Source organism: Sturnus vulgaris, chromosome Z (assembly GCF_052056855.1).
Source record: "Sturnus vulgaris isolate bStuVul1 chromosome Z, bStuVul1.hap1, whole genome shotgun sequence".
Classification (NCBI taxonomy): Eukaryota; Metazoa; Chordata; class Aves; order Passeriformes; family Sturnidae; genus Sturnus; species Sturnus vulgaris.
Window position 1 is genome coordinate 67,964,940 of NC_142283.1, and position 27,523 is coordinate 67,992,462.

Consider the following 27,523-nt stretch of genomic DNA (forward strand, 5'->3'; position numbering starts at 1 on the left):
TTTTTCAATTACTGGGTTCTTGCACTGGCTATACCAAGTGTCTGGAGAAAGAATCAAACAAATGCACGAGAGCTCTGTTTTTGAGTGCTTCACTGTCAATTGAGAAATACAAAGAAAATGAGGCATTTTTGGTTTATTCAAAAATTACAAAAAAAACTAACACTACAGCTTAAGGATAAGTGAATAATCCCCTTCATCAAATGTGCTGGGCATAAAGCCTGCAGTGCAATTTTATAAAATAGAACACAGCTTGGATGTGTGTTTAATGCCACTATAAGAAGTGATTCCGTTCCTCGAATCTTCTTCTTTTGGATCTGGCTGGGACATGATGGGAACAGATTCCAGTGCCCTTTTCTTCTGTACTCTGTGCAGCACAATTCTGTAGACCCCCGTTATGGAGCTGCGTGCGTCTCTTCCCTGGTTGTTTTGAATGTGCTGCTCTGTGATTCCCAGATCTTCCAGAATATTTTTCACTTCCATTTCTTCTTCTTTGAGTGTGCTGATGTCTGATAAATACTTTGGATCCAGTTTAAATGTCTGTAAAGGTTTGGGGAACTGTATTCCTTGCATCCACTCACTGTTCATAATCAGTTTGACAGAGTATCGCTTGGTTGGTACTGGCTGAAGGACTCCTTTTATCAGTTTCTGGCAATTTTCTGAGAGGCAGGGAGGCAAAGTGTATGTCCCTTCAAGAATGCACTTTTTCAGTTTCCCTACTGTATCTGCCCGGAATGGCATGCTGCCTGTCATCATGAAGTATAAGAGGATTCCCAGTGCCCAGATGTCTACATAAATGCCAATATAGTTTTCATCTCGGAAGAGTTCAGGAGCAGCGTAAGGAGGAGAGCCACAGAAAGTTTTTAAAGTTTCATCTCTTCTACTTACTGTGCTGAATCCAAAGTCTCCCACCTTAACACAGGTGTTACTGGTATAGAAGACGTTTTCTGCTTTCAGGTCCCGGTGAATGATATTATTGTCATGCTGTGGAAGAAGAGGAAAAGTTGGTATCAGTTTGTTCCTAGGAAAGTTCTCAATGGCTACCTCTAATTGGTTAATTGCCCTGAAGGAGAAAGGGAGAGCTCTTGGGCAAATTCAGAAACTAGTATTGCAGTTGGAAAAGTATTAAACAAATTTAACTTAATTCTCCAAGGATACAAAAACAATTAAGTAGAGAGAGAAGAAGGATGCTGGGATTTTTTAAGCACAGCACTCTCAACTTGTTAACTAATAGCAACTATTTTCATGAAGCAAATGTGTGAGGGCAGCGTGGCTAATCCTAGACATCTTCATGTGCAAAATCAGTATTTTTTTAGGGTTCACAGCACTTGTTTTTGCAGTTACTACGTGTAACTTACAGATTTAAATATTTAGTTCACCAACTGAATGTTATCCCAGATAAAGTAAGAAATTTGCTACCATTACATCTTGTGATCTAATGTCCTATGAGGAACTGGTGGTGGCAGGAGAAAAGGACCACAGATTTGGGCTTCAAAGTACTTCATGTTGCAGGATAACCAAGTTTAGTGGTGTTCTAGTTTTAGAAATCTATAATACATACACCATAACTTCTGCTTTTTTCCCTGGGAAGTGCCAGTAGTAGCTAAGGACTCAAACTGAATTTGCTCTGCTTAGTCATGACATATCTGTCCTGATTAAGTAAGAGTTCAGCTTAATCTTTGGAATAACTAGAAGCAATGGATGAGCGCACTCTGCCTTATCCTTTGGAGTAACATCATACAGTTTCTGGAGGCAATAAAGAAACCCTTTGGCATCCTATTTCATCTCTAATCTGTAACAGCCAGAGATCCTTAGTCCTTGGGAACTGGCAGCAGGGAGACAGGATTTATGTAACCTGGATGTGATGGCTTAGCACAAGTGAAATGTGCAGAAGTCCCAATGTACAAATGAAGAGGTTGGCCAGCCTGATAGTCTATGTTTAATTCCAAGAAATAGACGTGGCGTAATTTTGAAATGTAAATTCAGTTCCTGTAGCCTGTCCTATAAAGTGTTGAAGCTAATCCACTACTTAAAGCACATACGATCGTTTCTTCAAAATACATAAGAAATGGTTGCTGTTTATCTAAGGCACGAGTAGTGTGTGATACAGACTCTAGACGTCTGACCTGAGAACACTCTTTTTTCTGACTTTGCCAGAAACTCTTACGTGGCAAGGAGGACAGGAGCCACCGGAGGGCAGCCTGAGCCAATTTTAATGAATGCTGCTTCTCAGACTTGTAGAACAGTTCTCCGTGTTTTTATTTTTTTGAAGTAGCTGTAATTACTCTGCAAGGTTTAGAAGTACTGAAGTACATCTTGCTTCGATTTGCTCCTTTTCTTCCTTGACAAGATGCTTTGGTCTCTACACAAATAGCATCATCCTGAGTGTATATACTGAAGACTAAGCAAGAAGTGATTTGTTGGGTGTTAACCTCAGAGATTTGCAGTGAAGTGAGGACCGGGAATTGGCTGTCTTTAAGTGACAGATTCCCACATTCATTTATAAGCAAGCCGGATGTTTGCAACACCTAACCAGCCTCTGAAAGCGGAAGAGTGACTGATCCTATGTTTTGAAACGGGGAGGGAAGAAACGAAGCTTTGTTCACTGGTGCCCACAGCACATTAGAGCAAACAGAACACTGGTGTTAAAAGGGTGATTCCCCACCAGGTGTTTCTAGTTCAGTCTCCTCCCAAAAGCTGTCAACAGAGAGGCAGTAACTTGAGGTGGACGTGAAAACCTTCAGATACCTTTAACACAGTTCTTCTATAGCTGTTTTGCTTTTCAGAAATGTGGGCCTGAAATTTTGGGTAAATCTACTGTTGAAAGTCAAAAGAAATATCCACAAAATTGTGTAGTGAGAGCAGCATGTCTGTGTATGAGCAACTTACCATGTGCTTCACAGCAGACACAATCTGGGAGAAGATTATTTTACACTCTGTTTCTAGCAGCTTTCCTTCTGTACTAATTTTAGTGAAGAGCTCCCCACCTCCTGCGTACTCCATCACCAGGTGCAGTTTTGAGAGTGTCTCCACCACTTCATACAGCCTGATGATATTTGGGTGGTGCAGCTTTTCCATGCTGGATATCTCACGAGACAGCAAACGTTGAGTCTTCCGGTCTAGCTTTGTCTTGTCCAAAATCTTTATTGCAACTTTCTCTGAGAAGAAGAACATTTTTTTCCGTGTTGTTAATGCAATAGTACAAACGGTAATACTATTTACACACAACAATGCTTGGTTGTAGAAGTGCAATAAAATTTCACCTCATCAATGTAAACTAAGCTGCAGGGGCCTACTAAGCCCTGCAACCTTTCACACAACCCCTGCCCCCTTCTGTCTACAATATCCTGCTCACTACTGGGATAACTGAGGGCTGGTAGAGTATTCCAAGGGCTGATCAAATGGTCTGCTGCTTTGATAGGCTAATACATGTCTGAAGGTACAGCAGCTGCTTTTGGTGTTCACTGCTGGTAGAGAAAGTCTGCGCTTTTGTTGTTAACTCAGAGCTCCTCAGATGAGCCAGGTACTTGGGGACTATTGGAGGTGCAAAATTTGTGTGCCTTATTTCCGACCAGACAGACTAACTTGTGGGGAATTTAGAGGCTTTGGCTATTTTATTCTGAGCAGTGAAGTAGAGTAAGTCACTGGGATCCTGTAAGACAGCAAATCTGGCATATGCTGTTCTGGTAATGCAAAGCTGCAGTTAAGTCCTACATGTTCCTAGAAGCCTACATGCTGAAGCCAAAGGCCCCAAAACACACATATATATATCTGCAGCTGCACCACATCATCAGGGTAGCTCAGAGCAGTATGAATAGGTCAATCACAGTTGCCCTTATGTTCTTTTATTAGTCTGTAGGCTACAGCTTTTGTCTTTACCCTTCTGAATACAGCTGGTATTTGAAGGATTAGTCTGGTTAAAACAGGTTTACAGTGGCTTTGTATAGCTTGTCAGGACAGCAAAATTAAAATGGATCGCAGCAATAAAAACAGCTATTTATTCCTGGGAAGAAGGGATTCTTGGTTGTTCGAGGGTTTTTTCCCTCAGGACTATCTTAGCCAAACAATCACAGATTTCTTAATAATTTATCACTTTAAATAATTTTTTTTAAAAATTCTTTACCTTAGTTTTTAGTAAATAGGAATAAATTAGAAAAAAAAGGGTATTGCTCACTTGTTGCTATAAGAAAAGAGTGAGAAGGCTATTACATTTTTACACATGTTCAGATATAAAACCATTCAAGTTTCTACTGAATGTTACCAAGTTTTAACTCAAATTTAGTATTTCAACATACATAAAGGAATGTTAAGGATACTTACACATGTGTCTGTACAGATCAAGAAAATTCCATGTTTGGTATATTTACATTTTTTAATATGATACTTATATCAATTGATCTCCCTACTGAAGTGCAGCAGATGCTTGAAGCACATGTGGTTCTTGTGGTGGAAGATGCTGAATTATCCCTTGATGTGCCTGTTTTTGGGAGTCTGTACTGAGTACACTGTGCTGTCCTGGGCACACTGCTTCTCTCTGACCTGAGGAAGAGCCCCTCAGGGAAGCAGGCACCTCCTGTGTGGTGTGGAGGTGGATGAACCAGGAGGAAACGACAGCAGCTGCTGTCAGTGACGCTGGCAGCGCTCTGACTGCTGACCTAGTGAGAGACCTTTGTCATGTTCATAGCACACTGATCTCCTAAATCAAGGGGAAAGTGCAGCAGCTTGTAGTAGGTTATATGTGCACATCTAAATGCTTACAACTCTTACAATCTTAACCATGCAACTTCATCATTACATCTTGATCTATAGAAGCTGGGGACCTTTGGGCTTTAAAATCAAATCTTCTAGGTTAATGTTTTTCCCTTTCATTTTGCTCTACTTTTCCTCCTGGTAAGTTTCCCTGGAAAGTTTTAAAAGGAAAGAGGAGGGGGAAAAAACGGTTTAGAACTGAAAAGCCTGATCCTACCCAACCACCACCATAAAACAGGACCAAGCTCCTTTAAATCTACATCATTGCAGTTGCTAATGCATGATGTGCAAAGAAACCCAGCCCACCTTGAGTACAAAAAATCTAACACCTTCCTTTTCTTTCTTTTCTTCCTTTCTGCTTCCAAACAATGCTTGGTTTACAAATCCTCTATTACTCTTGCTTAGCAGCTGTGCTGAACAGAAGGACATTTTTAGCAGGCAGCTTATTTACCAAAGTAATTTAAAAAAGAGTTGAAAGAGATTTTGATTGACTATATGCAGTGTTTGAGGTTTGAAAGTGCTAGTGAAGTCTTAGTAAGAGAAACTAGGAAAGGGTTGAGAAATAATTTCAGGAAGAAATAGTGTATGCTGTGATGGCTGAAGGAAAAAAATGCAAACAAAACTAAGTTAAAATTGCTTTTATAAAAAAGGCAACCTGGGTGCCTGGACGTTCCTGCTTTTGCAACTAGTGTCACATTAGACAGACTTCTTACTAGCTATAAATTTCGGATGCTCTTAATTGCTTCTATTCAGCTTTGCTCTCACACCTCCTTTGTCAGCTGGAAGGCTTGTAAAATAAAAGTCATACAGGGCTTACTTAACAGTCCTCAGCAAGAAAACTCCATGAATTTCTGGAGAAAATCTCAGCCAAAATTCAGGTTAAAAGAGTGGGCAAAGCTGCTGAATAACACAACACACATAGAAACATAAATCAGAAAACATCTCTGAGATCATGAAGTCCAGCCTGTCAAGCCATTGACATTGTCCCTGTATGGCACATCTACACATCTTTTAAGTATCTCCAGGGATGGTTCACTGTGGAGCCCATTCCAAGGCCTGACCACCCCTGTGGGATAGAAATTTTTCCTAATGTCCAACCTAAACCCCGACTTTTCCTGGCACCATTTGAGGCCATTTCCTCTTATTCTGTCCCTTGCTACCTGGGAGAAGAGACCCCACCTGGCTACAGTCTCCTGTCAAGCAGTTGTATGGAGTGATAAGGTCTCCCCTGAGCTTCCTTTCCTGGAAGCTGAACACCCACAGCTCCCTCAGCTGCTCCTCACAGGACTGGTGCTGCAGAGCCTTCCCCAGTTCTGTTCCCAGTTCTGTTGACCTCTGGACTCTTCAGCAGTTCAAAGTCTCTCTTGTAGTGAAGAGTCCATAAAAAATGAAATACAGCATTCGAGGTGTGGCCTCAGCAGTGCCCAGCACAGGGGGACAATCCCTGCCCTGCTCCTGCTGGCCACACTATTGCTGATCCAGCCCAGGATGCCATTGGCCTTCTTGGCCACCTGGGCACACCCTGGCTCATGGTCAGTCACTGTCACCAGCACCCCCAGCTCCTTTCCAGCCACTCTGTGCCAGCCTGTGGCACTGCCTGGGGTTGTTGTGACCCAAGGGCAGGACCTGGCACTTGGCCTTGTTGAACCTCACACCATTGGCCTCAGCCATGATCCAGCCTGTCCAGATCCCTGTGCAGAGCCTTCCTGCCCTCCAGCACATCAACACTCCCACCTAATGTGCTGTCACCTGCAAACTGACTGACATTAATCAGGGCTGGTCCCAATACTGAGCCCTGTGGAATTCTGTTGGTGACTAGCCCCAGATGGATATAACTCCATTCAGCACCACTCCCTGGCTCCAGCCATCCTGCTTGTTATCCAGTGAAGACTGCACCTGTCCAAGCCATGGGACATGGTGTCCACATCATAGCACCAAAGATTCTTCTGTTTTCTAAACAACCAAGACAGTCCTTGTGAGGGAAACAGGGCTCATCATCCAGTATGATCCTGAAATTTTTTCGCCCTCTCTCTCTCTCTCTCTCTCATGTGTCTTGCTGCAAGAAATCACTAGGGCAACAGAAAAGCACATGTATGTAATTGTTAAAAATGCTCATCATAGTAAAAAACAAAATTAATTGCTTCCTCTTTTGATACAGGATGATACAGGAGAGAGATCATATTAAAACTGGCAGTAACTGAAGAGCTGAACAGCCCTCTGACACATACACCACAGAGACCAGAACAGCATTAATGATGAAGCCCTTTTATTTATATCATCAGATTAAAAAAAACCTTGCACTCATTAACACTGTGCAGGAACATAATTTCATTGCCAACACAACAATGTGTATTTATTGCAAAAAGCAGAATCCTCTTTGGTGGTGCTGAGTGTATATACATGAATGCCTATGTGCATGTTCCTTTTGTTCTGTCCATGCACCGTATTTCATTAGCACAGATAAACTCACAGGCAGAGATGAGTCAGAAAATATTTATCTTTCATTCTTCCTTCCTCATGACAGTTACAAACTTAGCATCAATAAACCAACTCCCTTTCCAGTGAATATTTTAACCAAAAAAAAGTTAAAAACAATCAAAAGAAAAATAATTTGAGAGATTTCTGTTGAAAAATAATGTTTTCCAGAAAAAGAAAATGTACAGTTTTGGATTTGGTATTCAGTTTGTCTGTGCTTACTGTATTCACTAAAGTTCAAAATTTTTCCATCAGCTCTATTCAGATACTAAAGCAACCTGTTACCTAAATAAGTTCAGCAAAGGGTTCATCCAGATCAAATTTCTAACTGCCTTTCATTAACATTCCTTGTGCTCCCAGTACAGGAGTAGCATTTCCTCCAAAAGTAAGCACAAAACAGTTACCTCAGGAAGAAAAAGAAATATCACAGAAGAGGAAACAACTTGTAGGCCAGGTAGAACAGAGATGCTTTTCTGAAACAAGCATAACCAGAAACTCAACACCCAGTTAAAGCAACCCTTGGGTATTGGCAGGCTTAAATGTGAAAAATTAAGTACCATCGGGTTCTCCATTTAGATTCCCAGTGCAGCAACTACTGCACCAGAGGGATAATTGTGAGCTTTCACCCCTCTTAAATCTGGGCTGGAAAAGGTGATTAGAGAAAATAACAGCAGGTAATACAGTTTTGGGATATATCTCGTTCTCTCACCTGTAGGATGATGAAGGGAAGGGGAGTCAATCAAACTGAGAAGTAAAGATGGTAAGAAGAAAGGCAAGATAGTAGTGTACAAAGATACAGAGAAAACTAGTCACCCTGATGGAAAACAACGACAATTTCTATTATTGTCAGACAAAGGCAGAAGAAGAAACAGGACAGTTGATGACAAGTTCTTAGTTACACCTTATGACTGGAGTGTCCACTGCAGTTACCTAGCCCTTCTAGTCCTTCCTAGAAGCAGCAGATAGGGTGCTTTGTAAAATTAAAACTAGAAAAATAACTGACAATTCAACACAAACACCAGCTTGGCCATACCAGAGCTTGTTCTTCCCACACCTATAACCCCATCCCAGCTTTTTACAGTAAAGAACCATCTGCAAATGAATCACTTAAGTGGGCATAGCATTTCTAACCAAAATTACCATATCCAAATACAATCTTTTGTCCATACTAGTAACATTTGTGATGAAACAAAGGTAGCCTTGCTATCTCTGGCTGCAGGCAGGAGCATGCCAAGGCTGCTGTCCTGGGCATTCCTCACCTGTATCCCTGCAGACCAGGTGCTGGGGTAGGGAAGAGGCTGGATGGACAGGGGAGGTTATAGGAGGGGACACAATACCACACTTCAAAGTGTGGAGTGTTTGAGCCATGGGATAAGAACTGTTAACTCCATGAAGTGCAGCAATGAACTCCTCCTGTAACAGCTGCCATGTAGAGAAAATGCTTCTGGTTTCTTTAAAGCCTAATACAACCCTGAGCATTTATGTGTGACCTTACAGATTAACTCAAAACCATTTTAAAAATGGTTTTTAAAAATTTTTAAAATACACACACACATACACACAACTACACACACACTCTATATGTGTATTTAAGGTTCATACAACATCCTTCTTCCCATAGGACACCATTTAGGTCACTCAGCATTCAATGGTGCCTACCTTTGGTTAGGGAATGAATTCCAAGCTTCACTTGTGAGAAATTCCCACTTCCTATTTCTCCTCTGACTCGATAGAAGGCAATTCTCTTTCCGAGGGTTAATTCTTTCACCACTTTTTCATTATGAGACATATCCTGCATTAGTTTTTCAAATGGGGTCAGCCTGTGCTGCTGGCCCTCTTCATCTCCTCCATGGCACTCCGAGTGCCCATCGTCTTCTCTGCTGTCCTCGTGATGCCACCTGGAACTGCGGTATTTTCCAAGACTTCCTTCATTCACATATCCTGTTGTCATAGTCTATAGGGTAATTACTTCCCCATTTAACAAGATGTCCTGATAAGTCTAAATGAAGTAATTTTGTATGAATATGCAATCCTGCATATTATGGACAAATGCAGCAAAAGAAAAAAAATAGCAGCTTACAGAAAATCCAGACTAGTTTGAAAATTTGTTCAAAACCAAATCTGGCACATCTACGTATTGCATCTCCTGTTCAAAATCAGAGATAAAACTGGAAGCTGTATACATCCATTCCTCACTAACAGAGTTGGTGTGTCAGGATCTTCAGCTGCAAGGTAAAAGAGGCTTTGCAATTAAAACTGCAAACTTTGAGCAAGAAAGCGGCCAGGTGGTCACTGTCTATTGCAGTACATTTGACACATGCAACATATTTGACACAAATATTCAGATTTTAGCTTGATCCTTTGAGAACTAACTTGATAAATAAAGGTCAAACAGAAAGCTGATTAACTGCTCCAAATAACTCCAGATACTTCTAGCTAATTTTGAATAGCTGACCTTAAGAGTGTAGCTCTCCTTGATTCTGGTAAAAGTCCAAAAGCTGACTGTAGGGATTGCCTTTGATTCATTCTTCAGCCTGTGAGCTTGTCACTGTACCTTGGAAATGTCACTGTGTGAGGAAGCCTTGCTGTAAAAAGTATGCTGCCCCTCTGTTTCTTTTCCATGGTGTATTCAACAAAGCAACTGATTCTGGAAGATGACAGGAAAAGCATAATCTGTGCACCAGGCAAAAGAAATGCTGCGCCTCAGTATCCCTGCAGTCACATGGCAGGACAATACAGGATTAAGTAACTGCAATGTCACGTTAACCCTCCTTTATTTAGATGAGCTTTCTTTAACGCCTTGAGCCTTCTCAAAATTTTGCCAGATGCGTGGTGTTCCTGAGCAGGCAGATGAAGAAAGTAATTAAAACCTTTACATAACAGCCATACACTTCACTGAATGACAGCATGACCCATACCATTTCACCAGTTTAACTCTGGCAGCACAGACATAGAAGTACTTACCCTAAATACACAAGCAACCGCTTACCTTTAAAGCAGCAGACCATTTTTTTCTTCTTTACCCTTCTCTTTTAACCTTGAAAGCCAGGAGTTGATTAGCAAATGCTGATCATGCAGCTGCACGCCTGAGGGTGGTGAGCTGGGCATGAGTGCTGAGACAGCGCAGGCAGTGGCACGCTCACCTCCCCTGCTCTCAGCCTGCAGCACATCCGACTGACTGACACGGGACACACCCGACTGCCAGGACACACGCACCAGACTGAGGGGGAGTGAATCAGACCAGTAACTCACCGCCTGAAGCTTAGGTAGACAGTTCACCTAAGGTGCCACACTAGCATGTGGCAGTAGGGCATGTGGCATTTGCCAGGTGCAGCTGCCCTCTAAACCCCCCTATCTCCTTCACGAGCAAGAGGAAGAGAGGTCAGAGGCATGACCTAAGGGCAAAGAAAAGGCAGCAGGTGATAGTTTCATTAAACGGGAGCTGGAGAGGGACAGAAGCACTGATCTGCTCCTTCAGAGAGGCCAAGGTGACTGACCCATGCTCTGGAACACTGCTCCCTGCCTTGAGATACATTGAAGAAATTTTGCAAATCACTTTACGTCTCTGTGCTGCGGTCAAGATGCTGACAGACAAACCTGTCCCGGGGGGAGGCAGAAAGCCTGGCTTTCCCTCAGTCTGTGACTCTCTCTGACACTTCTCTAAACCAGAGAAGTGACACACTTACTGTGTGTGCTGCAAACTTAAGGGCTGATGCAATTTGTAACTGGAACAGAGAGAGAATTTACTATTTCCATAATGCCTTTGTTACTCTTTTTGGCTTATTCATATTTGAAGAAAAGGGCCATTTTCATGGTTGGCAGAAACTTAAAATAATACATAATCGTATTATTCTCTGGATCTAAATAGGGTGAAATTCCTAATAAATACTGTACATGCACATATAGCTAATGGCCAAATCCTGATAGTCTTATTAGGGAAGATACCAAGTAACAACTGAGAAAATTCTTCAATATTCTCCCACCAAACCACTCTTTCTTAGCACCAAATGTTCCCCCAGTATTTTATTATTTTATACCTAGGAAGAAAAAATCTATGTGGAAGCACACCCCATCCCCAGGCAAACCAAAAAAACCCAAGCCTCACACCTTTACATTCTCTTTTTCCTCCATTTGGGAAAAGGACAATTTCCTTCAGGATTGCCTGAATTCTGCCCCACAGGTTTTCTGTTTCTGTTTCACATCATAATTATAAAAGTATAGGTAATAAAAAACTCTTTATATGAAATGTGACTGTATTTCACAGTTTTAATGGTGGATGACACTCTAGAAGCAGGGAAGCCACTTCTCTGCTGTATAGTGCCATGGCAATTCAGAGGCAGAATTCTGGCCCTAACTCTGCTTTTTAATCTTGAAAACGGCAGCACAGATTGCCCATATGAAAAGCCTGGAAACTTCCATGAGCAGTGTCAGACATGCCATATACAAACTATAAACTACTATTAAACACGTCTTTAGTTGGGCAGCGACTTCATCACCACCAAATAGCTGTAACTTATGGCTATAACCTCCAGAGAGCCAGCTATGGACAATTCTGCTTCTGCAAAAGAATAAACACAGAACTACCACCATCTTCTGCAAAAATTACCAGTGCCCTTGCAGTTAACTGGCTGTACAGAAAAGGCTGACTGTGTAAGAAGGAGGATTTCCAAAACAAACTTGTGTAGACAAGTCCCTCCTGAATACATTCCATCAAGACACAGCAGGCAGCTAGCCCAGTCCATGTGAATCACAGAGACAAACCCAACGAGAATGCCAGAACCTTGTGGGGACAGAAGAGTCAAGAGAAAGGCAAAACTGCATTCAGGCATCAGCACACATCAGGTTCTTCCTGAATTGCTCCTGCAGAATTTCTCCTGGGGCTCAACATGCTCTTTTCTAGAGCACAGCCTACCATTAATCTCCCTTTCAGACTTGACGTGTAAGTGTCAACTCTGTAACCTCCTGGTACTTGGCCAGCTGGCTAGGTTTTTCCTGTCTTTTGAGATGAGCTATTTCAGTATTCCTGGTGTTAGCAGTATATATACCATCTATTTATGGCCTGCATTCCTTCCTGTAATCAAACCCAGCAAAATCTATCCTGATATCATACAAAAGGACACAGGCTGTAAAAGAAAATAATTTTAAGAGAGAAGTGAAAAACAAGGAAATCAGGAGTAATCCAAACACAGTGAAGAACCACAGATTTTTTTCTCCAGTGTGGCTGACTGGTGACCAGAAGAACTTCACAAGAATTTATCTGACCAAAGAATCACTTAAAAGAAAATAAAATAAGCAAGCAAAAGAAAACTGAAACCAAACCACTATAAAAAGCAAGACAAGATGGAGGGAACAAATGTATCAACTCTTTAAGACCCGTGCCAGCCTAACACTGTTGTTTTACCTTGTTTCTCAAACTGACATTCTCCTCCATTTCTAAGAAATGCTCAGGCTTCAGCTGCAGTCTCAATTTAAACCCTGCATCACAACTCCAAGGAAGTTCAGAAAGAAGGGAAAAATTATACCAAGAAAGAGATCACTGAGTATACAGACTTGGGTTCCTAAAATCCCATTTTGACATATAGGTAAAAAGTGACCTGTTTTAAGAAGCTTTGAATGGGGCACATGAAAGCACAGAAGCAGCTAGACCAGTGCTCCGAGCACTGTGTTTTGCAAATTGGTCTCTTCCATTAAACCTGTCTTTCAGAAAGGCAAAAATCCACTCAAGCTTTGAGTGCTTAAACTGCTGCAGCTCCTATTAGAGTGAATGTGAAAGAAGTTACACTGCAGGGTCCCCTACCACTCAAACTGTCAAAATACCATATGGTTTTAAAGAGGATGTCACTGGATATTGCAACTCATTCACGAGAGTACCCTTTTCAGCCTCTCTGCTGTCTAGTCTGAGGAAATGAGGATTTTTAAGGTATTTCCCTAGGGTAGGGAATTAGTTCAATTTTTTAAAATTCCCTTGAAGAACAGCATGTCTCCTGCTTAGTAGATTATATGCACCATCCGCCAGCTCTGGAACAAATCTGAATTTAAAGTAGCAGGGATTTTTTTTTTTAAACTCATCTGCTAGAAAAATATCAACCCCATTTTTTAATCACAGCTTTGAATGCACAGTTGTTGCATGAAAATACCAACAACACTCCTGTGTATAGAAGACCTATCTTTTACAAAAGATTAGAGCCCAGCAGAACAGATCTGCAAGACCTGTAGTACAGATCACAGGTGACATAAAAGCTCTTCTGTGCAGACAGACACCACAGGGAAAGTAATAGCTCAACTTCTGTGCTTGTGCTCAAGAAAGATTGAGTGCAAGGCTGCTGCGGCCAAAGAAAGTCAGCATTTGTTCAAGGTTTGTCCTGAGCACATTTTTTTGATTTACATAAGAAATAAGACTCTCAGTCTTATTTCTGTGAATGCCAGAAAACAGAATGACTATATAAAATACAGCCCCGAGCTTCATAAGAATTGTTTAAAACCTCCCCAAACCCCAACCATTCAAAATACAAAATACAGCATAGTTACAGGCTGAACACAGACCTGTATGTTCCCAGCTCAGTTAGGAGGAAATACTAACAGGGCACTGACCATGGAGAACCTCCAGAAACTACTTGCTCTCTCTTCTCAGGCCCACATACCACCCATTTCTGTGCATCCCAGAATTACTACTGCAAGGTGGAACAGCATTCAGTTGGGCAGTTATTGTTTGATGAAAACCAGACATGAAGAACATAATTCTTATCACCTTCCTGCTGTGCCTGGGAATGCTCTGATAGCAGCCACAGCGATGAGCCTGGGCTGGCAGGTGGGCAGGGCAGCACTGCCAGCTCTGTGTGCTGCACTGGGCAGGCTGGAGCTACAGTGTGAACTCGAGCTGAAGGCACTGTGACCTCTAAGTGGTGGGAGCAGGTACCTCTCAAAGTGTCTGTGGCTGTGACTGTGCCACAGCAGGTACACACACCTCTGGAGGGATTATGGCCCACACTGGAGCAGGTGCACTTCAAAGGACTGTGCCCGAGTGAATCTATGCTGCAGCAGGTAAAGTTCTGAGGAGACTGTGGCCCACAGATATGGCTCCACTTGATGCAGGTGCAGCCCTAAGGTACTGCAGACTATGGGTAAATCCAAGCTGGAGCAGGAGCACGGGGAGCACCTCATTACATTGTCAAACCATGACACATGTGACTTGATCATCTTAAGGGTCTTTACCAATATAAATGATTCTATTGTTCTTAGCCTAAGACATGGCATTGTTTCCCCACATAGGGAACATTAACATATGCAGTAATTCTGGCTGAAACAGAACATAAACACTTTCAAGACTTCAGTACAAAACCTCACTTACTGGCCACAGCACCAAGAAGGGAAGCAGGAAGAGATAACAAACAGTTGTACCGCACTCACTAATTCCTTACAATTAAAGGCCTCTTCTACATGCTGTTATCAAACAACAACAACAAAAAAATAAAAACAAAACAAAACAAAACAAAAAACCCCCAAGAAATTCTAGTATAAAAAGGGAAAAAAGAGCCAAAAAATATATACCCCTCTAGACTGGAACACACTAACTCTAGCCTGCAACTTAATTCTACAATTGTAACTTAGAGCAAAAGACAGGGAACTCTGCAACCTATTTAGAAGTTTAAAACACCTGAGCCTTTCCTACTGAAGCAGAATACAGGTGGATGCTTACTCAAGTGTCCCCTAACCTCAGCGGAAAGACTGAAACTTTCATCTCTTGGATTGATCCCAGTCATTAGGGGAAGGACCCCTAAAGACAAACCAAATTACTTAGAACCTGATGAAACATGATCTCTCAAGCCTTTTACCTGACCAGCCCGTCGCCAGATCTGCTCACTCAACACTATACCGCACAGGCAACTGTAGCATAAAACTCTCACATTTACTTAATCCAACTTCCTTCTTGCCAAAACCAAAGATGAGAAATAGAAAAACACACTGGTGTGCCCTGCTTTGTGGTCCACCCCTGAAAGATCTCTCCTTGATCTTCAACAAGCTAACCCGCCTGTATCCGGGCTGGCTCCAGCCTGACCCACAGAGACCCACCCAGAGGGACCCCCAGGCTGGGCCAACACTCACCCACTCAGGCTGCGGCTCAGGAGTCCTGCAGGGCCACTGGCAGGCACTTCAAGTGACACTGGTGTCAGGGTGCAGCACACTCACCTTTCCCCCTCCCGGGGGCTCTCTGGCGACAGGCTGGAATAAGCTCTCGGCGAGGTGAAGGAAGGCTGCACAGAGCCCTCAGCAGTCAGAGCTTACATAACCCCGCCAACACAGGTTGGGTGCAGCCCGGCTGGTGGAGTCTCACATCAAATCCACGGTCTGCAAAGTGCAGGATATATGGAAAAGAAAATCAACATAACACAAACAATACTAAGCAACTACATAAAGACTTATGAAATAGAAACTGAAATGGGGAGAGGGTGCAGGGGGGTAACTCCTTTCATCCTTTCACAGCACTAATGATAAAACAGCTAGAAAGATAATTAAAATTAATTAGTCTTTGAATTGTGCAGAAAATAGCATTAAAACAAAGATTAAAAAATAATTTATTAGTAGAATCCATTGATTTCCCAGGTCTTTGAAATACATGAGAGTGATTAATTTGAAGTCTGACTGTATGTTGAAATTAAATTTACCCTTTCAAAACTTTAGCCTGGCCAATCTATTTTATTTCTTTTTTTTTGAGGTATAATGCAAATGAGGCCAATTTGCCTCACAATTGTTCTTCCAAGATAAAATCAGTTTCCACTGAGTATGTATTCTGAGTCAACAGAGGTGCACCAAAGTCTTTATTAGCCTTTTAAATAGCAGAAAAAAATTACATGTATTTCAGTTATAGTACTAGTTTGACTCCTTTTTTGGTGAAAATAAAAAAAAATTCTCTGGATGAATTAAGCTATAGTCCAAGAAGTAAGAAACAGGCAATACTTAGAGTCCTGCTGAAATCAGTCTTCACTTGCATCAAGAAAATGACTGTATATTTAGGAAGATATGCATTGCTAAGAAGATGGCCTACAATAAAATCACCCTGTCATTTTCAAGGAAGAAAAACTTAAAATGTGCTCCCATACAAGGGAAACAGAAAATGTTCTCGTCTATCACAGTTTTCTTTCACTAGTCCCCACTTACTTACTAGTTGGGCCTTAGCAAATAGAAACAACTCTTGTTACCTCTTACAAGGTAATCAAATTTAGTTGCATCACTTTATACGCACAACTGAAAAGTACTGAGTACTAAAAGGTATTTTAAGGTCATTTTTCAATGTAACTGGGCAGAAGATAATCAGTTGGTATTATTCTCCAAGGACCTACTTGAAAATACATAAATCCTGCACTACACTTTGAAATATACTTTATACTGACTGGAGCTTCCAATTTTTCAGAGTAATCTCTAAGACCCTTGAGATTTACCCTAAATCAGTATTAAGAAAACGCTGCATTACAGTAATTATATTCCTCACTAATGGAAGACACAGATGCAGAAATATAATACCCACATAAAAGTGCCAGGAGAGCAGCATCACAAAGACTGTCTGCTTGGTTTTAAAAATGCTGAAGAATTATCCTCTGTAAGGGTTGTTGCAACTTCTCTCTCCCTGCCAATTTTAAACGTCCCAAAGTGACTGCATCTTTGAGAATTCTAGAGCTTTTAGAGAAAAAAATCTAGACAGAAAGACAGATATTTGTATTTCTCATCTCACTGACCATTTGACTGGAAATGTCTAGAATACACCAGAAAACAACACAGAAACGGAAAACAGTCCCAGACGTATTTCTCAAGCAATGTAAGAGTGTGCCACCTTCTCAGACCGAAGGGGTCCCCATGCCAAACAGATCACATGTCCTTCACACCAGCTCCCACCTCTGGAACTCTGTTTGGGTACCACATACTGAAAAACCTCTGCAGTGCACTGCTACCAGGCTTGCCATCTGTATGACCTCCTCAAGCTTTGCAGGCACAGAGCCACAGAGCATGGGAATAAGGACATGCTCCCCTGTGTTGCTGAAGCTTTGATTAACCTCTGGAAACTGGGTAATGCATTACAAATCTTCAAGATGTGGCAAGGAGGTTAGCAGGAAGAAATCTGATCTTATCTGACATCCTGCAGGTCATAAGTCACTAACCTCTATATATCAAAGACATCTTGCTAACTAAGGATTCCTCTTCCACTGGACTGAGAACAGAAGTGAAGTTAAGAGAGGTATTTTTGAAACTTGGGATCTAGAGAAACAGTACAAAGGCACCACGAAACACTCAAGACAGCCTACTGCAACTTGAAATATTCTATCAGCTTCATCAGTGTGATGCATATCCTAAGGGATATGAACCCAAAAAAGATGAAGCACAACTCTAGATTTTACTCCTCTTTTGCAACTTTGGCTTCAGTATTGCAGCTTAATGCTTCACATGCATCCTAGGCTTCTTTTACAAACCTTTTTTATTTTTTTTTCTTTTTCCTTTTTAACTGACCTGGTTTTGGAGCGCTGAAAAATTAATACTGCTGTCTCAAACTGAATTTCCAAACACAGCAGTGTGTGCTTAGGAAGCTGCCAGCACACTTAGGCAACTGATTTCTCCTGCTGTAAGGATCAGCAGAGCAGACAGCATTTGAGGGCAGGCACAGACCAATACCCCGGGAAACTGCAGAAGAGGAACACTACAGAGCTCCAGGCAACACAGACCTTGCAACAGATCCAATGAAAGACAGAGTCATGTGAAAAAGCTGCTACATCTCAAATCCCTAAAACCCATGCTACTTTTCATATCACATTTAAACAGCAAAAGCTTTCCTAAATATTAATGTTAATAAATTTCACTAGCATTTAATTTCATTAGTTAATCTTACAGATATTTCTTGAGTATCTGTCCTGGAACTCAAATGATTATGATGATGATGATGATTATTATTATTACTATTACTGATACTCTCATTACTATTTTTACTATGAGAATGAAAGGTTATGTGAACAATATTCCCTTAGAAAGAACACAACAAATCTGAGTAAAAAGATCATAACAGCTGATACTTTGTTAAAATGGTAATAAGTAACACATTCAATGTTCAAGCTTAAGGAAGAGATTTTGACAAATCTGAAAAAATGGAAATTAAGAATAAATCCATGGTATTACATGTAACTCTATTATTACACATAACGCTATGGTATTACACAGATACTAATTACATTCCATGATTTTAGGGAGCATAGATTCACTAAGGAAGCAGAAAGCAAATATATACGGAAGTACAGCATAAACAAACTTTAGGACCTCTTTAAGCTATAATCTTCCTTGCAAGCATCTACTCCTGTGATGCAGTTTTGTGGACAACCACCACACATGTAACACAATCAAAATCCCAAGTTTATTTAAAGTGTAGGTATTCCATGCTGCTAATATTTCATTCACTGACTAATCTCTCCCGGATTTGCTTAATTCTACACCCTTTTCCAGCAGCCTTCTATCAACTCATGGAAAAGCAGCTGACGGAGTGCAGCAGAACTCAATTAAAAAAACCCAACAACTCTAATTTCATTTTACTTTGTGAAGTGGGGGGGAAAGACAATAGGAAAACAATCAGTGGAATTAGTTCACAACTAGTGTTTTAAGAGAAAAGAGAAAGAAAAGAGAAAGAAAATGGATAGAGTAAAAATATAATGAGAATCTATACTACTTTCATGGTGCGAGTTGCTTTAGCACAACTTATATTTTTTCATTTATCACTGTAATTAAACTACAAAACCTATTGAGTGGGAGTTTTGTTGAGACACTTAAGAATGAAACTGCTGTTTAAGTGGTATGTACATGAAATTATTTGCCAGCAGTAAAACATACTGAGAAAAAAACCCCATAATGATTTAAAACCATAATGATGGGTTTGTATACTACTAAAGGGGCAAAGAGTGTGACTAGTGGTTCATGTGATTGTGCACTTAAAAACATAAAGTTGTAAGACCTGCTAAGGTTTCTGGGACAGCTTTTGCAAATAAAGGAAAACAGAAACAAGAGAGGAACAGTGTGTTCAGTTTTTCTAAACCCAGCAGGCTAACACCAGGAGGCCAGCAAGATAAAACAAGAAATGCTTTTGCTGCTCTGAATGTGACAGAAGGTCACATTCCCTCAGGACAAACTCTGACTCGTCAGGTGCTGGGCAGGACAACAGCCTGGGCAGTATTTCACTTGCTCTCAGGATGACAGTCAAAGCCTCTGGCAGTAAAAGGCTGAGTTCTCATGTGCTGGGTGCATCACCCCAAGCTCAAAGGCATGATGGCAACATTTCTTCTGGAGAAAGGGCACCCTTCCATCTTCCTGATTATTAAAAAAATACATCTTGAGGAACTGTAGCATCAAGACCAAAATCTTTTTACTCTTCACAGTATTTTACAAATGACATTATATCCTTTTTGCACCATAGTGTGATAGCAGGAAATAGGTCAAGAAATTAAGACATGCAAACAGTTGCATGTTGTAATGGCTGCATTTTCAGGTAAAAGGAGATTGATTTGTTTGATCTCCTGTATCCTCAATCTCGTTCCATTAAGAGTCTGAAATTGCTCAGGAAGCAGACTCATGAACAGCTCTGAAGAGGTGTATTTGAAGAAATTCTCCAGCATGCATCTCAGATTAGACACGACACTGTCCTGGTATAATATTACCTGATGATGTACCAGAGTTTGAACTGCTTTGCTGGCACCAAGATTTTAAGCCTGCAGCTTAAAGATTAACTGATTTTTCTGGTTCCTTCAAAGGTCTCTGACTGAACCTTCATTGACAGTATTTACTCTTGTGTCTCTTCATGGCAGCAGCATTTCTCAGTGCCACAGCACTAGCTGAGAGAGAAAAAGAAAAAAAAATGCATTCTCTTGCATCCTCTTCATATAATTAGTACTTAACCCAGTTAATCACACCACTTAATCTGATGACACCATGCAGAGCTCAACAGGACTGGAAAGAGATTATTCTCATAACCTCTAAAGCACAGGGCTGGTATAATTTGTTTAACTGGGGCAAAGACCTTCATACATTTCTCTCATGTCTCTCAGTATCTCTCATTTTGAAACCTAAGGGCCCCCCTAACCAGTCTAAAGGCAAAGATACAGTTATTTATCATTCTACTATTTAACGCTGTAGAGTTATTTATTCAACAAAAAACCCCCAGAAAACCATTAATTTGAAAGCCCACTCACAATTCAGAACCAGCATCAAGCCTGTATATCCTGCACCCTCGATACAGAATTCCACAATTTTTCATAGACATTATACAGAACTGAACATATACACCATTTGTGTACATTGCTGAATCCAAAGCCAGGCAAAAAGACAACCACCCCTTGCCATGCTCTCTAATTCATGAAAAGTAAATTAGATGTGCATACAGACTTACTGTTCACTCTAGACAATGTAACAGTTCCTGCTTTTTACTCCCGATAATAATACTCCTAATATTCGTTCCAAGATGTTTTACATATTTTTCCTTCGTAACAAAAAATTGCACAAAAATTACTGCTTGTATGTACAATTCACTGTTCAAAAGTAAAGGAGTTAAGCCAACAGCTTCAGTGAATTGCTACTGTATGTCCAAGACTAACATGCACAGATGACCACAAAGTTGAAACTGGACCTTAAAAATTGCTAAAACACAACTGCTAGCCCAAGGGATGTAATGGAAACAGTAGAGTGTCATTTCTGATGAAGAGGGGACCTGTTCACTTTTTCTATTTGAGTACCAACAGTGGAATTTCTCTTAATGTAAAGGAGTCTTAACAACACATTTACTAATTCTGAAAGTTCTTACTACAGCACTAAATGTAAGACAGAGATATGAGCTTTAAAAAGTTTTGCAGTACTGAATCAGATGAAAAAAAATGTATACAGGGACTTCTCATATGGCTTGGTGAAGCTGAGTTCCTTCCTTCACCCCATATGAGAATTCCAATTCTAACAGAGTTTTCATGCAATTATTATTTCCAAGTAATTTAGACTTCCTTTTAATTCTGATTTCTAACTTAGTAATTCAAGTAACACAGAAAAAATACTGTAAATAGAGGCATTTTTTCATCCTTCCTCAGTTGTTTCACTAGGTGACCTAGTGTTTGCACTCCAAGAATCAGACAAAACACATGCATCTTTTGAGCATGTCCGTATCACTTCTGTACTGAAATGCATTTCTCAACCCCTCTACTGGCAGAATGTCTTAAACAGATTAAAATTAGAGTAGCAGATGTAAACCTTGACTGTACAAATTTTACAGATAGAACATGAGTGCAAATAACCTTTAAAACTCCAGAGGCTTGGCAGACATCTCCTGTTCATAGCCCTGAAATCCCTTTCACAGCCATGCTATATTTACTGCTGGGAGGATTAGTGGAGACCAAAACTAGAAGTGAACTCCCAGTACTAAAGCTGCCAAACTTCACAAAGCACTTCTGAAGGATAAAATTTCTGGGGAACTGTATTGCAACTAATTGTAATTTCAGAGTCTACCGGCTGAAGCAGGTACATCTGGACAAAAACAAGTTCTGTATGCTTTTAAACAAAACCAACAGAACTCAGGTTAAAAGAGCTTCTGAAAAACAGTCTCATGACTGGAGCACTTATGCAGACCTTAGTGGTGTATTTGAATCCCTGTCCTGAACCTAGAAGAAGGAACTCAGATGCAATCTTTCAATGTACTGTCACAGTTCTGCTATCCTATAAACACTGAAAACCATTAAAGTAAATTTCTAGAAAGCTGGAGAGAGGGCAATTCAATGACTGTCATGCAGATCCATGTAGCAATTTATACACAAAAGTTATGTATGAAACTATCACATCCTCATGTGAAGGAAAGTTAAGAAATAATTTCTCAACGTCAGGCTTATTGGCACAGCTCTATGGAAGACACTTGAATAAAGTAATGTGATATTTAGCAAGAATTAAGCCTCAATGTGTTTGTTCTGTTAAACATAAAAGTTTCAACAACTCTAGTATATATTCCCATAAATATTCAATATACTTTGCTTAACATCTACATTTTCATGTCATGTGTAGGGCTACAGGTATTTCTTAATTTCAATCTTTTACTTTTCTACCAAACATGTTCTCAGACAGTCATTGAATTCTGGGTCACCAAAGACCAGCAAAGAGGAAGATATAATCCACACCTGGGAAAAAGGCCAAACCCAGCTCTTACTGGTGTCCCTGCTCTTTGATTCTTAAGGGAAACCTGCATTTTATTTTTTAGCAAGGTTATGAGCTGTTTCAAGTGATACAAGCAGCCAACAGGGGGTTGGGACAGAAAAGCATGAGTGATTTAAAAAAAAATAAAAACCCAAAAGCCAAAACCCCAAGGAAAAACAAGAACAAAGAAACAAAGACATTGAAATAAAATGCTTCTGAAAATTATTACTTCTGCAAAAAGTCAATCTTAATTACAAATGAACTGTAGTCAAGAGAACTCTCCAAACAGAGCTGATTACACTTCAAATTAAGATAAAAATTAGCCATTCATATTCTTCACTTTGCACTCCTTCTACTTCTGAACTACTTTCCTTTGATGTTTTTTCAAAATCTGATCCTTGCAGAATCTGAGCATTTTTCAACCTCTCATGGGTGTCCCCAGCCTCAGGGCAGCTCTCCAGGTGCAGTCCCAGCCTGTGGGTGACACCTGCAGAAATGCAGTTCCAGTTACAAACACAAGCCCTTAATGATGAGAGTTCAGCTGCCCTCTGCCCTCGCTGCAGCAGCACAGGTAAAGGAAGCCCAGGCTCAGTGTGCTCGCTTCCAAGCAGAGGGATTCAACACATACAGCCACAGAGGTGTGCAAGTGCCTGTGGTCAGTGTGGTGCCACAGCTGTGCAATGCTGAACATCCTTAGAAAACTAAAATCCCTGTGCTCCTTGTGGCATGCTTTTTGGTATCTTAAACAACCCTGCACACTGCTGAGAGTAAAGCAAGACTTCCCTATTAAATGCTAATGGAAATGTTGCACTGGGAATTAAACACTGACTACTCAGTGATCAGTTCTCCTTTGGTGCAATTACACCATGCTTGGGCAGAGAAGTGGAACCTTATTTAGGAGCAGAGCCCCAGGCTCAGTCCTACATTGTAATTTTTAGACTTGGGCACGGGCTGAAACAGACTTTTCAATCTGAATTCTGGAAAACCTAGCTCCTAAATGAGGATTATGTGGAATCTGCAACCAATGAGAAAACCCCAAATGTACATCACTCTGTTGTGTGTAAAAAGGAAACTGAAAATGGGAAACACTGTTACATTCTCATTCTGTAATTATAAGCCCAGTTTCATGCTGCTCCTCTCAGCCCGCAATTAGCTCAATTCATGGTGGCCTGGCAGGGCAGAGAAGACAACTGGCAGTAAAATCAAGCCATGTGGGATGAAGAAAAATGGATTTTTTCAACTGTGCTGTCCAAAAAACTGCCCTTATCCACAGGCCTGCTGTAGAGGACAGGTCTGTCATTTTACACAAACACAGCCTCTCAAAGAGTCCACCTTGCACATATGAACTGAGCCTGCTCACCCTGACTTTGTGAGAACTTTCTCAAACACTGAAGTTCAGAAGTACATTTCAGCAAGCTACAGGAAATGCAGTGGAAGTAAAAATATAGTAATTGCAAAATAATAAAAGAGGGATCAGGTCACATCTGTATTAGTTGTCCTGAATTGTTCAAAGACAGGTGAGTTTTCAAGCACACTCTAATTGCCTTGCAGGTAATACGTTTTCTAAGTTCCTTTCAGATTAAACACATTCTTATTTTGCAATTACAGCTTTAAAAGTCATGATCGTATCAGCATGCATTGTTGCACAGTATAATAACCAGATTATCTTAATGAGGGACTAAAGAGTCCTTATACTTCTGATACAATCTCTAAAACATAAATTACATAATAATTCAGACTGAGAACATTTAATTATAAATACCTGAAAAGCATGGGGCTTGGGACACTGAGGCAAGTCATACACTGCCATTATAAGAATGAAATTGCTCCATGGTATAACACTGTGTCTTTCTGGGAAGATCGGAGGAGTATTGGCTGGACTCTGGGCACTATTTCCAATGAAGTGAATGGAGAGCATTTAATCCAGCTGTTATCAATCTGCTCAGAACTAGACAAACTAATTTGGAAACTGGATTACATTGCACGCACAGATTAAGGCACTGCCATACAGCTGCATGGATTTGATTGCCATGACAACCAGCAGAAAATGTATCCCAGTAATCCTCCCCGCATAGAACAGATCTGTCTCCATGCAGCATTAACAAGATTTATCACTAGCACAGTCATACTTACAATTATTTCATTGCAGATATTCAGACTGGTATAATTTCTAACTGTCTCTGCATCTTAAAATACCAATTCACAACCAGAAGCGATGCTTGTATGATGCACTAACGCTGAAAGCAATGAAAATCCTTTGATACTATCCGAAATGTGTAATTTCTCAGAAAATATTAGTGGTTTCCAAATAATTTTCCAGGTAATGAGTAAGTTACTGTTTATTTTACTAATATAAGAAAGTGAATATTACCCTATACTTCCCATAGCAGGCAAAGTCCTCTCATATTTCAAGCAAGCGATACACTGATTTCTATTTTGGACTTACCTTTCTTGATAACTTGTTTGCCTTGCAATGAGAAGAGTTTTTAGTTCCATGCTTCAGAAGAGAAAGTCAGAAAACTGGACAGTATCTTCAGTTCCATTACTACCTGCTTGCAGAATTATTTAGTCTGTGTAACCATAAAAAACACTGAAAAAAATTTCAAAAGGGGGAAAATAAAAGCCATTTAGGTACTTCACAGGAAGAGCTAGAGGTTGAGCTAAACAATATTTGCCAAGTGTCCTAAGAGAGAGAGCTGTCTATGCATGAAGGATTGGGTTTTTTTTAAAAACGAGAAGAGCCATGCTAGAGATTTTCTCTGAGTTAGCCAAGAATTTCAAAGATTGTTTCCCAACTCAGAGTAAATATCAGGAAAAGAAGCAAACACAGCCAACTTCTACGGCTTTGGAACAACAGTGGAGGTTCAAATGGGCAATGAAGAAATAGTGTGATGTTCCAGCTATAAGGACCTAATCCCATCACTTGTCAGTATGGTTCAAAATCGTGCTGTCCTTCATTGTGTTCTTTCACCTCAGCATAACTTGGCCTCTAAAAAAAGAGCAACAACCCCAAATCCTCCCACAAAGAGCAACTTCTGAATGTGTACCTGACAAGCAGCTCCCCCAGATAAAGCACTACAGCTGCCACAATGCTGCATTTCCTTGGGTCAGTACCTCATGGAGTGGGAACTTGCAGTGGCCCCACTCCAGAGCATTTTCCCAGCGGTGAAGTCCAGAAAATCCTGCCATGAAGTTCAACCTACAGGAACCACAAAAAAATTCCTTTATAGCAAAGGGCCAACAGATCAGTTTATTGTAATGTGGCTGCAGTATGAAAAACCCAACTATCTTCCAGTGCAATTTAACTGCCTTCAAAACACAATCAGTACATTTAAATGTGTTATAATGAATTATTTGTATTTGCAATAGTGCAGATCCTGTGTTAGTTCACAAAATCACTGTTTTCCCATCTGGCAAATCTAAGTACTCCGCAACTGGACATTTTTAAAAACACATCAGAGGTGCGATTTTAAAACAACACAGAGATCCCAAACAAGCAACTGTAAGAATAGGAGAACTGGCATGTTCAGGTATTTTATTTCCTAATTCCCAAACAGACTGATTATCTAGGACTAACTAAAATTCTAAAGTGCTCAACACTGTTTCTTGGATAAGGTACTATTTAGAAAACAACCATCACTGAACGAAAGGCATTAGATGACAAAATTAAAATGTTCAGGAAAAATAAACTCAACTAAATAAATAATTTGCTCATTTCCATTCATGAAATTGCTCAGGTCCTGGAACTGTTGTAGATCTGACAAAATATTTTGAAAGAAATTACTTAGTGCAAGAAAAATATATGTAATTTATTCTTTTTGATAGAATTATATTTCTTAAATGCAGGTGGGGTTTTTTTACATATAGATGAGCAAATACTCTTTTCTCTCAGATAACAAGCACCAGTTTTTAGTTTTCCTGAACTGGGACCACCTAAACAGGCTGGAACACCTGTGCACCCATGATGTCAACAAATCTACTGGGTGTAGATGAACTTAGATGCCAGATTGCATCCTTTAAAGGAGCAGATCCCGAAACCACAAGTTTGCTCCTGCTATGAAATTGTAGGAACACGGACTGCACTGTCGAAAGAATTAACAACCCAAAACCCAGAAAATACTGCAGCATGTCCCTGCTCCTCTCAAGGAATTTATTGTGTATTTTGTAGGTCAAACACGGGATGAGATTTTTTTTAATCAAAACATTTTTTGCCTCAGGCTCCAGTTAGCCCCAACTGCGAGAGGGTCTCAGATAAAACACACGTACGCCTCACACAATCTGCGTTTAGGTAACAATCGGCACCCGGGGGGATCACACCAAGGTCCTGCCTCATGTTGATCTGAGGACTTTGAAGACGGCTCGGCATTAGGAAGATGAGGGATGCCGCACCAGTAATCTCTTGGGAAAAACCTGCAGTTCTCTAGGGTTGGAGGGGGCCCAACCCCCTGCCAAGGCAAGATCACCTGGAGCAGGTGACACAGCAAGGCGTCCAGGTAGGTTTGGAGTGTCTCTACGATTCCACGTCGCCAGCGTACTTCGCCTCTAGGCAAACACAGTAAAACAGCAGCGACGCGCTATTGCTGAAACTACCAAAACTCTTCCAGTGACATTTCGGCAGAGGCCGACGAGGCTCGTCCGCCGGCCCGCAGCCCCCAGCCCTTAGCTGAGCTCCTTGCGAAGGGGGGCCCGGATCCATCCCGCTGCCTCCCCCGGCTCCGCTGGGCCCCGCCGGCCCGCCCGTTCCCGGGATCCTGCCACGGCCACCGGCCCCAGGCTCCCAGCCGTTCCCGGGACCCGGCCCGGCGCCGCCATTTACAGCTAAGGGCGGCCGCGCCATTTCCCCGCCTCCCGGCGGCCGGCCCGGGAGCTCCCACACCCTTCCCTCCTCCTGCGGGGTCAGCTGCTGCGGGCACCGGCAAGAATTTTGGGCTTCAGTCATTTGGGAAAGAAGTTACGGGGGACGGGGGAAGGGCCCTGTGTAGCAGTTATTTCTTGAGAGCCTTCCTCCGTGTCCCTCAGGGTGAGGAGGGGACACGGTGCTCCCGCCCAGCCTCACCGGGAATTGGAACAGGCGACGCTGGGCACAACCGCAGAGCATCGTTCTCCTGCGAATCCATAT

The 27,523-nt window shown here is 41.2% G+C and overlaps 1 protein-coding gene across 5 annotated transcripts; it reads right to left on the reverse strand.

Annotated features, from left to right (window-relative positions):
* Positions 1 to 118: 118 nt before the first annotated feature.
* Positions 119 to 27,041, reverse strand: NIM1K (NIM1 serine/threonine protein kinase). 5 transcript variants are annotated; one of them, XM_088156549.1, is made up of 8 exons: positions 26,868 to 27,041; positions 25,519 to 25,603; positions 24,851 to 24,994; positions 19,902 to 20,075; positions 15,409 to 15,567; positions 8,881 to 10,059; positions 2,887 to 3,155; positions 119 to 981 (listed from the first exon to the last, which is right to left on the reverse strand). In XM_088156549.1, exons 6-8 carry the CDS (start codon positions 9,170 to 9,172, stop codon positions 232 to 234), a joined length of 1,311 nt encoding a protein of 436 aa, XP_088012675.1. In that variant the 5' UTR covers positions 9,173 to 10,059; positions 15,409 to 15,567; positions 19,902 to 20,075; positions 24,851 to 24,994; positions 25,519 to 25,603; positions 26,868 to 27,041; the 3' UTR covers positions 119 to 231. The 5 variants fall into 5 exon arrangements, with proteins under 5 accessions (XP_088012675.1, XP_088012674.1, XP_088012678.1 ...); XM_088156548.1 differs by having other exon boundaries at positions 25,452 to 25,603; XM_088156552.1 differs by lacking the exons at positions 15,409 to 15,567; positions 19,902 to 20,075; positions 24,851 to 24,994; positions 25,519 to 25,603; positions 26,868 to 27,041 and having other exon boundaries at positions 8,881 to 9,220; positions 9,302 to 15,338.
* Between the last annotated feature and the right edge of the window lie 482 nt (positions 27,042 to 27,523).